This window comes from Dreissena polymorpha, chromosome 4 (genome assembly GCF_020536995.1).
Source record: "Dreissena polymorpha isolate Duluth1 chromosome 4, UMN_Dpol_1.0, whole genome shotgun sequence".
Lineage (NCBI taxonomy): Eukaryota > Metazoa > Mollusca > Bivalvia > Myida > Dreissenidae > Dreissena > Dreissena polymorpha.
This window is the reverse complement of record NC_068358.1, coordinates 142365325-142383184: the sequence shown is the minus strand read 5'-3', so window position 1 is coordinate 142383184 and position 17860 is coordinate 142365325. Positions and strand designations below refer to the sequence as shown.

Here is a 17860-nt window from a genome sequence, read left to right as displayed (position 1 = left end):
GGTCAGAAGATTTGTCTTATTGATATCTTGGACGAGTTCGAAAATGATTAAGTTTGCATGAAAAACATGGCTGGCAAGGGGCGGGGCATTTTTACTTATACGGCTATAGTAAAATCTTGTCAACACTCTAAGAGGCCACATTTATAGTCCGATCTTCATGAAACTCGGTCAGAAGATTCATCCCAATACTATCTTGGACGAGTTCAATAAGGATGCCGGTTGGTTGAAAAACATGGCCACCCCGGGGCGGGGCATTTTTCCTTATATGGCTATTGTAAAACCTTGTTAACACTCTAGAGGTTACATTAATTTCCGATCATCATGAAACTTGGTCAGAAGATTTGTCCCAATGATATCTTGGATGAGTTCAAAAATGGTTTTGGTTGCTTTAAAAACATGGCCACCTGGGGCAGGGCATTTTTTCTTGTATGGCTATAGTAACACCTTGTTAACACTCTCAAAGCCACTTTCATTGTCCAATCTTAATGAAATATGGTCAGAAAGATAGGCCTCAATGATATCTTGGATGAGTTCGAAAATGATTGTTTGCTTGAAATACATGGCTTCCAAGGGGCGGGGCATTTTTCCTAATATGGCTATAGTAAAATCTTGTTAACATTCTAGAGGCCACATTTAATGTCCAATCTTCATGAAACTTGGTAAGAGGATTCATCCAGATAATATCTTTGACGAGTTTAACAAGGGTTGTTTGTAAAACATGCATGCCACCCCATATGGGCTGTATGTTGTAGTGGCAGCCATTGTGTAAATACGTTTTTGGGCACTGTGAGCTTGACCTTTGACCTAGTGACATGAAAATCAATAGGGGTCATCTGTGAGTCATGATCAATGTACCTATGAAGTTTCATGATCCTAGGCATAAGCGTTCTTGAGTTATCATCCGGAAACCATTTTACTATTTCGGGTCACCGTGACCTTGACCTTTGACCTAGTGACCTGAAAATCAGTAGGGGTCATCTGCGAGTCATGATCAATGTACCTATGAAGTTTCATGATCCTAGGCCTAAGCGTTCTTGAGTTATCATCCGGAAACCATCTGGTGGACGGACGGACATGCGGACGGACCAACATGTGCAAAACAATATACCCCCTCTTCTTCGAAGGGGGGCATAATTAATACAAGTAATAAAGGGTATAACAAGGGCTGTTTGTAAAACACACATGCCCCCATATGGGCTGTCAGATGTAGTGGCAGCCATTGTGTGAATACGTTTTTGTCACTGTGACCTTGACCTAGTGACCTGAAAATCAATAAGGGTCATCTGCCAGTCATAATCAATGTAACTATGAAGTTTCATGATCCTAGGCCTAAGAGTTCTTGAGTTATCATTCGGAAACCATCTGTTGGACAGACGGAGCGATCGACATGTGCAAAACAATATACCCCCTCTTCTTCGAAGGGGGGCATAAAAATGATGCCGGTTGCTTGAAAAACATGGCTGTCAGGGGGCGGGACATTTTTCCATATATGGCTATAGTAAAACCTTGTTAACACTCTATAGAGGCCACATTTAATTTCCGATCTTCATGAATCTTGGTCAGAAGATTTGTCCCAAAAATATCTCGTTATCTCAGGTGAGCGAATATGAGCCTGAAAGGCCCTCTTGTTTAAGTGTGTAGTCTAATTTTATCAAAACAAAGACATGAATGCAACACTACAGTGCCAATATTCACCATCTGATTCTTAGACTTTAAAAATAAATAATATTCTCAAAACACTAATGTTTTGAAATTTTAGTGTAGCATTGCAGATAACACATATAGTTTAACTTTTACATAATTAATTATTAAGATCAGTTTGTTTATGACATTGGCACTTTTTCCAGCCAGTATACTATATGTTGAAACTCTTAAGCAATTTTTTGGTCTTAAGTCTATTTTCTATTCTTAAGTGTAAGAATGGCTTGGTGAATAAAGCTCAAGGCAGGAAACTGAACAACAAACACTGTACATCTCTCTGACAGGACCTTTATCACACAATAATGTACAGAAAAGTCTACATGATGGGTTGTTGTGGGGTCTGCACAGCGTCCTGTGGCTTGGCTCCCTTCTGTTCGCTGTAGGGCTGCGCGGGCGGGGCCTCGTCCTTGGGCTCCACAATACTCACATTGTCGGGAAGTGGCTTCTTGGGGCCGATCTTGCCTGTCGGGTCCCATGGCAACATGATCTTCACCTTGATGCCCAGAACACCTTAAACAAGATGACTACATTGTATTAGTGTTTTTACAAGGCCCTTTTTGCGTGGCCCTGTGTCACGCAGCCATTCTGAAGCACCACTATGCTGTTTTTAAAGGCAAAAGACACCATGCGCCCTTATTGATAACATCTTAATTGCCTCTTGACCGAACTTCTGAGCCGAAAAGTATCAGAGTATGGCCCCAAGGCAGCGAAGATTCACGCGGTTGTGAATTAGTTATGTCTGAATGACCCCATGTAAATATCAGTCGACAAGTACCAAGCACATATTCGGTCCGTAATGTAATCTTCGTGGATATTGTACATTTCATGCATAATACAGTGATATCAATACCTATAGTTCTGCACGTTGTTAAATTTAAAGTGTAAAAAGCGCCACGCAAAAAGGGCCTGGGCAAAACACTAAGGATGATCAAATGCCTGCAACAGTATTCAGGCCTTTTCCTGCCCATTTAAGGAAAAATACAACTTCAAGATTGGGAATTTTTTCCACTGATAAGTCCAATGATTTGGGAAAAAAAAATTCAATGTCATCTGCCAGTCATGATCAATGTACCTATGAAGTTTCATGATCCTAGGCCTAAAAGTTCTTGAGTTATCATCAGAAACCATTTAACTGTTTCGATTTATTGTGACTTTGACCTTTGACATAGTGACCTGAAAATTGATAGGGATCATCTGCCAGTAATGATCAATGTACCTATGAAGTTTCATGATCCTAGGCGTAAACATTCTTGAGTTATCATCTGGAAACCATTTTACTATTTCGACTCACTGTGACCTTGACCTAGTGACCTAAGTCAATAGGGGTCATCTGCCAGTCATGATCAATGTTCCTATGAAGTTTCATGATCCATGGCTAAAAGTGAGGAAGGATGAAAAAGCCTGAAAAAAAAACCTGGGGGCCAGGGGGCTTGAAGGCCCCCGATCAGGTCCAGGGGGCCCCCGGAAGCTCCTGCAATTTAGCTTATTTGAAACAAAGAAATCACTTCTCCTGAGCTTAGACACCTGTATTTTTAAGTGATTCAAAACAGAAAAAACAGTTAGTTTGGCTAGAAAATATCACAATCTATTTCTTAAAAATTTCATGTAGATAAAATGATAGGCAAAATCTTTAAGATAACAATAAACTTTCTAAACAATATGCAAATATTTACAGTATAATATAAATATAAAATAAACATGGTTTAGCAATACATTTTCTGTCTTGTATTTTTAAGTAATTTGTTTGTATATCTTATCTAGTTATTTTCTAATGATTTGATTTCCACGTCCGGTAATTTTTCACATGCGTAACGTCCTCGGCGTGAGACTTGAACGCCTTTTTCCCATTTGATTGGTACTTGATCGTTTTGAAACAGATATCACAATATGCGCTACCCGGAGTGTTTTTTAAACCCATCTCCCCATTTTCTCCACGAGAGTCTCTTTCATGGAGCCATTCCCATCGCCACTTGTTGTTTACATCACTTTCAAGTTTTTTTTTGTGTTGTACCCCGGAGGCAAATACATGATTTTATCATGTGTTTTTTGGTTTTGGAAGTGAAGTTATTTTGACTTGTCCGCCATATTTTTTTGAGAGATAAAACCGTTTCGTAACGTCTAATTCCATTGGTTGACCGATTTTTGTAAAACAATCAAAACTCTTTTTGGGAAACCGAGTCAGATTCCCGATTTACTTCGAGCTATTCCGTGCGGTAAACCAGATTTTGCCAGAATATTCTAATGAGGTGACGTCATGCTGCTTTCTGCACGTGCGGAGGGTCTTTTGGCTCGTATCCGTACCTGTTTTTACGGGAGACATGTTATTTCGTCTCGTAGCCGTTACTGTTTTGATGTTAAACTTCAGGTCCGATCAAAATCAAAGGCAGGGGTTAACCCCCCCCCCCCAAATATCTCGTCGGATTTATACGATTTGGAAAAGCGACCTGACTGAAGATCGAATTTACGGAAATCCCTAATATTACGGAAAACTTTTACCCATGAGAATGTCTTAAAGCGGGTATATACGATTTTGTCAAATATTTATGAATTTATATAAACTGTGTAAAAAACTTATTATATATATATTTCAAAATAAATTAAAATAAAAGTTAAGAAGAACATGTGTCGAAAAATGCGAAATAAGCAAGATATTTAATTCTGAAATTGAAAACGGCTGTACAGCCGAATTCGCCAGCATGTATACCATACATGTACGATGTGCATCTTAACTTACGAGGGGTGTTCCAGAAGTTCGTGGATTTTCGCTATAACTTTCATTTGGTAACATAAATGGACAAACAAATAGCATGTTAAGAATATTTCGTCCTTTCCAAATCTACTCTCCAAATATCATGGAAATACATAAAACAATAAATATATATCATGGATTTAAACATGTGCACAATGCGCACACCGACGCACGTGTAACGTTTCTGTTCAACCTCAATGACGTTATGAAGTTAACAACTGTCAAATCTTTTCCACATAATCACCTCCAACGCGAATGCACTTTATGTGTCGAGAAATCCACTTGTCAAAAGTGTCTCTATACCAGTCAGCGTCAAAAGACGACACGATTCGCTTTGCCGCAACTGTAAGTTCCTGTTTACTTGCAAAGCGAATACCGCGCAACTGTGATTTAACTTCCGGGAAGACGCGGAAGTCCATAGGGGCCAAATCCGGGCTGTAAGGAGGACTTAGGCGCTGTAACGTGAAATTTGGCGTAAATTCTGTTTATCAACGACATTCAAACCAAATTTAAATTCGCGTAACGCTCATACATATAATAAAATACACACGTGCGCCGCATGTCGTTACTGAGGTCTCTATGGCAACGCGTTTCAAACGCGCTTTATGGAATTCATGCATTTTTAGCTTATATATAAAGTGCGTGATAATTGGTTTGTATAAGATGTAAATTTCATTGACTTTTACCAGCAAACTAATAAGTTATAGCGAAAATCCACGAACTTTTGGAACACCCCTCGTAGTTTAACGGTTTATAATACAAAGACGAATGCTTCGATTATTGTAGGAAAATATGTACGTCACTATCGGCTCGGGGCGCTAATTTGTCTTTGCTGCATTTTATGACATTCGGCTTTAATGTATAATTTTTTTTGCCTATTTTGTGGTATTGTAACATATTTTATCAATATATTACAATTAAACACACATAAAAAATCGTATATACCCGCTTTAAAATAGAAATTCTCAGATAGCAGATGCCTTGAAACCCGACACCAGGTGCAAGTGAAGGAGTTTATTATCACTTAATACTGAGTATCTGTTAAACTGGCCCTTTTACTGGCTTAAGTGGCCATGGCTATCGATTCCAGTTCGCACACATGTTATACTTGTAGATACGCATATTTGTAATTTTTTTTTAGATCTCTATTTCGATTGGAAATATTCGCGGACCACCTACCCCTCCCCAAACTTTCTCATCGATTCTGGACGAATTGAGAGATCGACCTCCGGGGCTTTAAAAAAGCTCGAACTTCCGGAAAAATCCGGAACACTTTTAGCCATGATGATCCTAGGCGTAAGCATTCTTGAGCTATCAGGAAACCCATTTTACTGTTTCGAGTCACTGTGACCTTGACCTTTGACCTGAAAATCAATAGGGGTCATCTGCCAGTCATGATCAATGTACCTATGAAGTTTCATGATCCTAGCCGTAAGCATCCTTGAGTTATCATCAGGAAACCATTTTACTGTTTTGAGTCACTGTCACCTTGACCTTTGCACTAGTGACCTGAAAATCAATAGGGGTCATCTGCCAGTCATGATCAATGTACCTATGAAGTTTCATGATCCTAGGCCTAGGCATTCTCGGAGTTATCATCCGGCAAACCATTTTACTATTTTGAATCACTGTAACCTTGACCTTTGACCTAGTGACCTGAAAATCAATAGGGGTCATCAGCCAGTCATGATCAATGTACCTATGAAGTTTCATGATACTAGGCTTAAGCGTTCTTGAGCTTATCATCCGGAAACCACCTGATGGACGGACCGACATACATGTGCAAAACAATATAACCCCTCTTCTTCGAAGGGGGGCATAAAAATTGAGATATAATAAGCATTAGCATTAGACACTTCATTACTTTTTGTATTTTGTTTTTAAAACTTGCTTGCGGAATGGGTCTGTTTAAGAGACCTGTAGATACCCCAGAAAAAGACATGGTAATGGAAGTGTAGATTTTCACTTAGTGTGAGTACAAGGTCAAATATAAATGTGTGATAAGGTGGAAGTGATTTCATTCTAAAAATTACAGTGTCTGACCAGCTTGGTTTTCTTTTTTTGCCAAAAAATTTTTTTAGCTCGATTTATTTAATATATAGCACCTGGCACATCCTGGATTTTAATTTAACTCTCAATTCACACTTTGAGCATTTTTAAGTTATAAGGAATCAGCAATTATTTATAAAGTTGAGTTATAATGGAAATCTTCAAAAACAAGTTTTATGAATATTGGGAAACTTGCATTTAGAGTGCATACAAACTTCTTCTTCAATTTGACTTCAATCTTACACCACAGCTATCAAAGTTCATAAAGTGAATCCAATAAAGGCGAGCTATTTACTCCAAGCCACAGACCAATGACCCTAAGCCATACCCTGTCTGAGGAGGACGTGTCTGACAGCGGTATCCACGTAGTCATTGATGGGGTTACCAGAGTGGATCATGAGACCGTCCACAAACTTCATGGACTTGGCTCTCTGACCTCGCAGCTTGCCAGACACCACTACCTCACAGCCCTTGGCTCCAGACTCCATGATGAATCTCAGAACACCATAGCACGCCCTGCAGGGGAGATAATAAGGCTTGTTAGTGGAAATTTATGCTTGACCTCAAGACTCTTCACCAAAATGATATTTGTGCATGGTTTATTGATGGAGATAATGATAGACAAATGATCAAATGGCTTTTTTCCTTTTGTGAGAATGGCACAGTTTTTCACAATTTTGAGAAATTTGTGACTACAATTTGCACAATTTCAAGAAATTCGCTACTCAAATTTTCACAATTTTAGAAAGTTTGTGACTCATTTTTTCACCATTCTAAACAGGGGGGAGGGCCGCCCCCAAGGCCACTTTAGAAAAACAGCCCTTGATCAAACACTATATGATTATGTTATGCAAAACTATAGCTGTACACTGTAACTCCAATATAGTGCGGTCCGTTATAACGCTGTGTCCAATATAACGCGGGGGGTGCTTGGATCCGGTTTTTTCTCCAACCTTCCATTTCTGAGTCAAATCCATGTTATGCAACTTCATGTATTTTCAGAAAATTCAAAGGCGGCGGCGATCACAGCTCGATTGCTTTATCCGTCCATTTAACTGATTTTAATTGATTAGAGGTTAAACGCCACTCAACAGCTAATTGGTGATAATCTGTTGTGTAATGTCAATAAAGGTGTAAAAAATCGCGAGTCAGTGTTTATTACATGTATTCCCTATCATAGCAGTTCAGTGCGCTTATTTCAATAAGGTAAGTGCAAGCGGGATAATTATAAAATTAAAAGTTATTCAAAACGATAAAAACATTCTTACTTTGATATGCTTGCAGTTTGACTCTTTTTTTATTAAAGGAGCGGCTTTGAAATATACTGCGCACAGTATAAAACAAGTTTTTCTGTCATTTCATTATCATTCTAGTATTTAGTCATTTAATTCAGTTTGTGTACGAGAAATTAATTAAATAATCAAGACGATTTATTAACATGCAAACGCAGTGTAATTGTTAACAGAGATTCACTGTCATTTTTGCCCCGTATCAAAAGTCCCCGAAAAAGCACGTTTTTTGCATGACGGCGTATGACGCAATTTGTACAAGTATCGTATTGCATTCAATCTAAATTTAAATTCGCTTGTCCAATGAAAGCTCTGCCCCATAATGCACTGCTCTCTTTACACTTCTAAAAAATGGCGTATGCATATAGTTGTGTTTACGAAATTCGTAAACATATTTATCATCATAAATGTTCAATTTTTTTTTTTAAGTGATGTAACTTTATTGGATTATCAGATTAACGTGCACATTAGAAAAGCGGTATGTAAAATGTTATCGATACGATTCGGTTTATATGCATGTTGGATGACAACACAGCATGGTAATACACAGGACCTATATTATAGGCTATACTATACCTGCAATAAATGAGCTCAGACTTATAACGCGGATTTGTTTATAACGCTGTTGCGTGGCTTGGACCCCGCCATTTTTAGTCCCTAAAATTCCACTCCATATTAGCTTTAAAAGCACTGACCAATTCAGTCATTTTAAAACTTGCTTCAAGCATGTTTAGTTTTGATTGCCAATCAAAATTACTACATTAGGAAAAGGACAATACACTTATCTCAGCTGTTCAGATAAAGGCTGAGAGTTCTGATTTATAAATTTCCAAAATGACTTTTCTTGTGTTTTTACAAAATTCTTAAACCAATCTATATTCTTCAATAATGGCAATAGTATTTTGTTGGATAGTTACAAATTATCAAATTACAGTGCTCCTGCTAGGCCTAAATCGAAGGGCGCTGCGCCCTGCCTTCCAGAACCTCCGCCCTGCCCCCCCCCCCTTAAAAAAAAATAAAAAAAAATTTTTTTTTTTTTTTTTACATATGATAATTCATAAATCTCTTATTACATTGTAATTAGTTTAATCCTCATTGTAGACATTATATTTGAATGGTTTCATAATAATGGGAATAATACAATTATTTATAACATATAAATTAACATGCAATAGGAAGCATTCCAGAAACACCCGCGCGCTCGAACGTGCCCTTTTGACAAAATACTGCGCGTCGAAAGTGCCCTTTTGACAAAAAAGCCTCCCTGCCCTTTTCAAATCCTAGCTGGAGCACTGAAATTATATGGCCATATTTTAAACTAAACTATTTGTGTCATAGAATTGGACATTGAGTCTGATGGGGTCGCAATTTAACTGATAATTATTTTCATTTCCCTTTTTTACTTGTCATCTTGACCTGACTTACGAAGAGAGCAAAAACAAAATGGCAACTTTTACAACTAGTTCAATACCCTGACATAGCTTCATTGGCCGTTTAGATCCTTCAAAATTTCTTGTGCTGCATTACTTAAAACTCCCTCTAGCTACCTTCTGACTGCCAGCCCTCCAATCAGCTTGTATCTCAGGGACTCACACTGAGCAATGGCACACAGACCACGAGTAGCCACCTTCTCTGCATACAGCTGGAAAATGTCAACACAATTACATAAATGATCACACATGATCGTTATAACCTGGTCCAGAGCTCCAGATAACTTTTCTAAGTAATTAGGTAAATACCCTCTATTTTTGAGTTCAATTGGGTATTTTCATTTTCAATTGGGTACAAAAAAGTCGGTATCCACTACTTTTCTTGACAATTGGGTATTTTTGTATTAAAATTGGGTATTTTCATTGTCTTAAATTCTCAAATGCTTACCTGAATGAGCTAGTTGAAGTTCCACTCTTAATTGATAAGTTTCAGAGATCTTGTGTTATTATGTAGATATATCCATAATATACAGTCTTGATTAAAAAAAAAATTGTGTTGCTCGCGATGAAATAACTAAAAATTGTTTTTTTTGTGCCTGGGATACGATATTTCCCTGTTAACGGCCCTGCGGTTTTGACATTTTCACAACAATAATACGTAGTTACATAGACGCTTTCTTCCGTACATATTATTGTGCTGAAGGTTATACTAAAGGTTGGACGAAGCGGAATCAGGGTATTTCTGGGACAGATTCACTAGTTACACATGGAAAAATACGATATGAGTAATCAGCACTTTCAATTGGGTTTCGGTACGCAGAGTTCAATTTTTCTATGTGTTATCTGCAATTTTACATTGGGTATTTACGCAAATACTCACCTTATCTGTAGCTCTGCTGGTCATATGAATTTCCAGTGAGTTCAACAAAGCAATTATGAATTCCTTTATCATAACTGATAACCATGAAAATAAACAAGAGCACCGCATAACAGGTGCCAACGCTCCGCTGCGGGTGCAGTTTTGAAGAAATGAAAGCTTGTCAGAAGATTTTTCTTGTTAAGAGGTCACATTGACCTTCTACTTAGCAGGTTTTTTTCCCCACTTTTTGGGAAGATAGCCCATGGCTTTGGAATTGGAAATTTTATCAGCATTTTCATGAAATTGGGAAAATAAATTAATTAGCCTTTCTTTTCGCAATAAGTCCACTGATAAGGGAAATACTAAATTTGATATAACTCTTTTTTTTATCGTTCAAATTAAAAGAAAAAAATCATATAATACTTTGTTAGATGTAATAGAATTAAAATTGAGATAAAATACGCATTAGAAACTTCTTTCAAATTTTTTTTGTGGAAATTGGGAGTTTGTTGCCACATTTTGGGAAAAAAGAATACTTTTTGGGGTTGGGAACATAGCCGAATTTTGGCTATAAAATCGGGTCAATAAAACCCCTGCCTAGTGACCCAAAAATGGGTGTGGCATGTAAAACTCGTCAAGGTGCAGCTACATATGAAGCTTCAAAGGTGTAGGCGAGTGCACTTTAATTTTAGTAGAGTTGATGTTAAGGTTTAAGCACGACGCCTACGGTGCACTACATTATGACAATACCTCGGGTTTTCTCCAAAAACAGCAGAGCTAAAAAAGTACAGTGGCCAATTTTTAGGGAGAAGTGACAGAAATTAGGGAGAAGTGACTCCATTTTGGCCAAATTTAGGAAGAAAATCAATGTATTATGACAACTATCAACTAGTTGCAACCAGTAAACTTATTAGCAAGTCTATGAATGTATTTATTTGTGATTAATCAATCACTATGATATTAAGTAATAATGTAAAGAATGCTTCAAACAGAATCATTTGAAAGCTATTTGATTATAAATACGGAACATCCATGTTTGAGACCAGCATTGATTCATATTAATACAAGGCATTAGAAGATTCAGTATAACAAAGTATTTACAAACAAGATGTGTTTGTGAAACACTATGTCCCCCTTTATATTTGACCTTGGATGACCTTGACCTTTCACTACTCAAAATGTGCAGCTCCATGAGATCAAATATCAAGTTCAGTGTTTTTTTTTATGGCAATTTCGGGGCCGATATTCGGCCCCATTCCCCTCAAAAAAGAGTATATATTTTCCCCCCATTTTTTAAAAAAATCCCCTCCAGAAGTTAAAAAAAAATAATATTTTTTTTTAATTTTTTTAGAAAGAACTGTCTCATAATCATGATCAATATATCTCAAATTTATTTCATAAACAACTAAAAAAGTATATAGCTATAATTTATATTATTTTGAATAATTATAAAGAGTTGTATTAAATAGTTTTTCCCAAATCAGTGGACTTTTCACATTAATTGCATTTTTCTCCCAAAAATGGCAAAGAAAAGGCCTGATGTATATATATTGTGCCAATATTTGTTGATAAAATCATTCCAATTTGGTCCATTTTATTGATAAAAAATGCTCAAATTTGCCATTTTATCGATTTGAAAGATCCCAATTAGACTCAAAATGGCTAAGAAAACTGAGACAGTGCATGAAGGCTGAACTGTCTGAAACTTAAATGTTGAAAAAAATCATTGATATATATTTTCATTTTAAGGAAAAGGACAAAGACATTCAGCTGTGAATATTATATTCATACAAACATGTGTATTAATATAATAAATATCATAACATATAAACAAGTGAATTTTTAATTTTCCCCTTTTCCTAAAAACGACGCATTTTTTCCCCTTTGGACGGGCCCTGCCACCATTCCCCTATAAAAGGAAAAAAAACACTGAAGTTGCTATCTTCAATGTTGCAAAAGTCATGGCCAATGTTTAAGTTTGATGCAAACCAACAAACAGACAGGGCAAAAAGAGACTGGGGGACATAAAAAGGGCCTGGGGGCCAACTGTTTCGAGCTGGAAAGGTTCACAAGATTGGAAGGTTTCAAATTATTTTTTTAGGAAAACTTCCCCAGTGTTTTTTCCCCCCACCATTTTGGGAATGGGGCAGGGTCTCTTTGGATTTGGAAATATCGTGGCCTTTTGACTGGGAAATTAATGTTGTTGATTTTATGCTTATGCTTACATTATTTGAACCCACGTTTCGCATTGGACAAGATATTATCATTGGGACAAATGATCCAGTTCTATAAAGATTGAACGCAAAGTGTGGTTTCTAAAGTGTTAAAGTGACCAGGCTTTTGAACCCATATTACCAAGTTTCTAATTCAAAACAATGTTCCTTGGGATTTTCATATATTTTTACAAAAAGTTTGGCTTTTTTAGTGACCCAAGCTTTTTATTAAAGTTTACCTACTGACGCAGTTTAAATAGCCGATATGTCAGTGGGTTAAGCCGTGATTTTTTTACCTACGAGTCGTGCATCCTGTACTCACAAAAACCTCTGCTTATGCAAAGTTTCGAATTATGCCAGTCCCACAAATGCATTGAAATTTTCACACAAAAAAAATATCTTAAATATTTGGACTCATTCTTTCAATTCAGGGACTCGTAGATTTGCAAGTTACCGAGTCCCAGGATTCGGATGAGAAAATTTGTAAAAATATCACTGGTTAAGTGTTCTGATCAAGTTTCAGGTAATACAATGGCGCTACATCGCTTTTATTTTTTTGTTGGGGTGCCTGAAAATATATTTTCCATACCTAGAAATGTCAAGGCAAAATAATTTGCAGAACTTGTTTCGGCTTATCACCAAAAATGTACCTCAACAGTTCCTTCTGGGAAGCCAAAGCGCTTCTGTACAACTGATGTCAATTCTCGGATTCTTCGGCCCTTCTCTCCAAGGACGTTCTGTGTGCGTGTGGCAAGGATGATGATCTCAGTGCGGGTCGGTGTAACACGCACCTCCACCCCACTGTAACCATCTTCAGCAAGTTCACGGGTTAGGAAGTTGTTCAACTCGGCCTTGAACACTCCATCTTGAACGAACTAGTTTCAGTACAAAAACACACGACAAAGTTGATTAAATAAGATAGGGAACACTTACATTCATTCGTTATTGACAGTATTGCTTTGATTAGTGTTACAAATGAGAAGTAGGCCTCAAGTGGGATGTCACTGTGTCATCGTATGTTCACTTACAAATGACAACACAGTAAAACCTATTGGGCTTAGTAATGTATGCTACCCTAGAGACTTCAATTTGGCCATGTTATTGGTTGAATTATGGAACCACTTGTTTAGTCGAGGTGGTAAGTGGTTTTCAATAAAAAGAACAGAAACAATCGCTATTTATCCGAATTCATGCCCCGTTTAAATCGAACGCAATCTGACTATTTACTGGGGCACATCAACTCTTGTAGGGGAAAAACGGGGGCTTATACATAAGAGCTACATTATGTGCGCAAACTAATAGTTCATGTTTACTATAAAATCATTTAAAGCTCAAAACCTTTCGCTTCTTGCTGATATTTGTTGTCATCTTGATCAACTTCCGGAAAAGGAAGTATGCGGTGCGCACGCATATAATATTTCGCGGAATAAGTATTACTTCCTCAGTGTTAACTGTCAAACTAGCGTGCAGTCTAGAATGGATCCTTTTATTTTGCTATATAGGATACCACTAAAGTTGGCCGTAAAAAGGCGGCCTCACCGCAAAATAGTCGTATTTACAAGATGTCTGTCAAGTCTGTCAAAGAATGCTGAAGGGAACGAATTTTTCTCGACGGTCCAGAATGGGCTAAAGATTAAATAAAATTATAAGAGTGAAGCGAATTGTCGTCAATTGAATTGGAACTAAAAACTGTTGCGAAAATTCAGGTAGGCTAAAAATATAAAGTCGTTTAAAAGCTGATGAATCTTTCTAGTATAAATGTTTTCATGTCATTTTAAATACATAATATTGATGAATCAAAGCAACACAAATTGGTTATAAAATGTAATAAATTAAAGATTAAGGCACAGGGATGCCTTGTGGTCAAAGTTCTTTGCTGAAGGCCTGTATGTTAAAAGGTAAAGCTATGTTTTGCACGGTCACACGCGTACCCCCATTTTTGCATTTGTGAATAGGAGGTTTTGGGGATTCCGATAATGACGTCACGTTTGCGCATGCTCAAATTTTGGCCGTCAAAACTGCGGCCATTCTGCTATTGTTTGCATTGATGAAGCGCATCATGATAAGGTTTCAAACATATTCGCGACCCTTTTGAAGAACAAAAAATACTCAGAAATTGAAACTCTTTCAGATTAAATTGAATCCAATGAACGAACACAAATAAGGACGAAAACAAACAACAAATTGATTGATTTTATGTAGTCAACATATAGAAACTGATTTGAACCTATTTGTCTGTAAAAACTTACCTTGTTACAGATTAACTAAATCCTCTTGATAAATGTTAATGTTTTTAATTTTATTGTTCACACCAATTTTGACACTCTTTGTTTCAGCATTTTAACCCAGTGTTAAATTGCCCCTTTTTTATCACAAACCAATTATCTCGATATGATCGGATACTGTCCAGACAATTACTAAGAAAACAGTGTGTCATAAACCCAGGGACCTATACTTGTATGACTCTGTATGGGGTCTCTGCAGACTGCTTTAACCACATGTGTCTGGTCATTAAACACAATTTATGATACCTCCATGTCATCTCTCGACATATTAAGTCAAAAACTTAACAGTTGCTTTAATAAAATATTTGAACATATTTAAATATAAACATTTGTCCGAAATGGATTAACAGCTAGGAACTATTAAGTATATATATTAGGCAGTTTAAACATAATAATAAAGTGTTTAATAACTATACATTTAAAATATTGTACACATTTACTGCTACACAATTAACGTATTTAACGGGTACCTGCAAATGTAAACTCTGCTATAATGTGTAAAGATTGTGCGTTACTGCAGTGTTCGAAACATCATCATGAAAACAAGCAATCGCGTTTGGTCATTATAGGGATATAAAATACTTGCGTTAAAAAAAATAAATGTGTAGATTAATGGTATCATAAAATGCTAGATTTGTATCGCTCATTATCACTACAGACGAGTTTTCAATATATGTGTACATGCAAAGACAGTTCAATTTGCAAAATATGCAGGTGTTTTTTTCAATTTGAATGCTTAAATTTATTAATATTTTTATTCAATGTTAACGAAACCAAAATTCATTCAATGTTAAAGAAAATTAAAAATACATTTCAAGATTGAAATGTATTGAGCTATTTTAGGGCTTTGTTTTATAACTGATTTAATGCACCCCTTACACTAAATATCGATCGCGGATGAAAAACAACACTATCGCATCCACACCACTTATAATAATATTCAAATTATTATATGTTTTATTATTTTGTGAAATATCATTTATTAAATTCTCATTTTGAAAAAGAATACGGGTATAGTTTTGTTTTGCGAAATTGTAAGTATTAAGTCTTCCGACGACCTGTACTCTGATACAATGTAATTGGCCGCGATCAAGAAGTTGACGGCCAATCTATTTTTAGTAACGGAAAACCCCTCTTGTGACGTCACACAAAAACCTCCTATATATTAAAACAGAGTGACTGAGTCTGCAGTTAATTACTTATAGCCACACAACTTATTTGACATAGTAAATTTAATTATAAATAAGAAACATATTTTATCTATGCAAATAAGAATATATATGGTGGTTACAAGGTAGAAATCCATTTTGTTTGTGGTTAAAAACTTCAAATAATCGCATTTGTCAAAATGGACGTATACAATTTACATATAGAGCAGTTCATTGATATTGTTTTGATTTTTGCACATGCGCAATGCACTGGTAGGCAAAAGCATGGGTTATAGTAGCGCAAAACATATGGATAACGACACTTGTTTAGTAAATGAATCGAAAAGAAGGTCCGAAAAAACAACACCTAAATAATATTTCAAAAATATAATATTTAGTGCAAAAAGAATTTATTAATACATTTTTTTGCATCTTAAAACAATGTGTCATAAGTATCAAAGTAAAGATTGTCTGAAGACTGAAAGACCGGCAATTTGACACAACAAAGAGCTCTATAATGTATTAGCGGTATTATTTTTTGCATAAAAGCTTCAATAAATTACAATAATAATACATCTAAGTATAAAATAATAATTATCAATGGCATGAGTACGCTAGTGTGATAAAAATGAGTGATAGAAAGTGTAAGGGGTGCTTTGAAAATTATGTATTTCAAAGCCCTATTATAAGCGAAGTGCATGACGGTATTTACATGTAATTTTAATTTTGATGGGTTTTGTACAGAGAATGACACTATTGAGGAAAATTAACATACAGCTGAAAAACACAACTTTACATGATGCGAATTGAACTGTGTATTCATGTATATTGAAAACTTGTTACTAGTAGTATGCGTGACACATATTTAACATTTTAACACACATATATCTACATGTATATACATATTGTTTTATTATTATTTTTTGAAAACATTATTTACCCCAGTTGGTGTTAAGCGTAATTTCTTGTTTTATGATGTCGTTCGTGCATTGCTGTAACATTAAATCATCATACAGAATCATTCAGAATGACGTGGTTTTAATTAACTGATACCCGCTAAATAGGTTAAATGTTTTCTACGTAAATTATATACTTATTGAATACTTTATTTTTTATAAATGAAACGGGCTTATATCATTACTGTTTACAATTTCTGATAATCCATATTGGACATGACTTTTAATTTGTACAATATGTAACATATCTAATTTAAGCAACTGTTAAGTATTTCAGCGGTAAATAATTTAACCAAATGACTGCTTAATACTACCAGAAAGAGAAGACATGGTGGTATCCTCAATTGTGTTGAATGCCCAGACTGTCATCTGCCACCCAGTGTGGTTTACACCATGTTGTTAGTGAAGTCTGGACAATATTTGATAAAAACGCGATAATCGGTTTATGCAGAACTTAAACACAGTAATACAAAGGCTTACATGATTTTAAGATTGATGCAAACAATGAAATGAAAAATATTGCATTTAATTTATTTTAATTAAATGTTTATTTAATGTGTCAACGTGTTAGTTTTCCCAGACAAATACCATTTTAGTTAATTTTTATATGTTGTTTTTTTGGAATTGATCTATTTATTCATACATGCCATACGTCCCGGATTGTCCGGGACAGTCCCGGAAATGAAGAACTTGTCCCGCTGTCCCGGAAATCTGTCAAATGTCCCGGAATTTACAAAATCCATATATACATGTACCTTATCTTAGGCTTAACTGCACCTCGAATCTGTTTATATCTGCAGCGTCTCCATGACAATGCCTACCCGAATAGGCAGACTACGCTACGTGTCAAAATCGATCAATTAACAGGGGCCCTGTTATCATATCGATTGTCTCACGTTCGCGGTCAAACCGAAAAGGCGGCATTGTTTAATGTGGTTGTTAATTGACTTTAATTTACTACGTCATTATTTCCCGCTGCGTGAGCAAAGGATAGTTGTTAACACATCTGAAGTCCAACATCGCTGAGTAAAAAATGTGTGACTGTCCGGATTTTAAGTTTACGATCTACCGGTACTGTTTTGTTGTATTTTGCTTGGTTGTATGTATTGTGAATTGATTTGAGTTGACGATCTAACGGTACTGTATTGTTGTATTTTTTATTATATAAATGTTATAAATGA

At 36.1% G+C, this 17860-nt stretch overlaps 1 protein-coding gene across 1 annotated transcript; it reads right to left on the bottom strand.

Annotated features, from left to right (window-relative positions):
• Positions 1-1973: 1973 nt before the first annotated feature.
• On the bottom strand, positions 1974-13747 carry LOC127877747 (40S ribosomal protein S3). Its single transcript, XM_052423941.1, has 5 exons — positions 13629-13747; positions 12941-13165; positions 9336-9430; positions 6828-7015; positions 1974-2211 (listed from the first exon to the last, which is right to left on the bottom strand). The coding sequence occupies exons 1-5, from the start codon at positions 13656-13658 to the stop codon at positions 2018-2020; spliced, it is 732 nt and encodes a 243-aa protein (XP_052279901.1). The 5' UTR covers positions 13659-13747; the 3' UTR covers positions 1974-2017.
• Positions 13748-17860: the final 4113 nt, after the last annotated feature.

Excerpts from the sequence above, each read along its gene's own strand:
- LOC127877747 (XM_052423941.1), bottom strand. The coding sequence starts at position 13,658 with ATGACAACAAATATCAGCAAGAAGCGAAAG. Across the intron at positions 13,166-13,628 it reads ATATCAGCAAGAAGCGAAAG|TTCGTTCAAGATGGAGTGTT; the intron begins GTTTTGAGCTTT and ends TACTGAAACTAG. Across the intron at positions 9,431-12,940 it reads TCCCAGAAGGAACTGTTGAG|CTGTATGCAGAGAAGGTGGC; the intron begins GTACATTTTTGG and ends GACATTTTCCAG.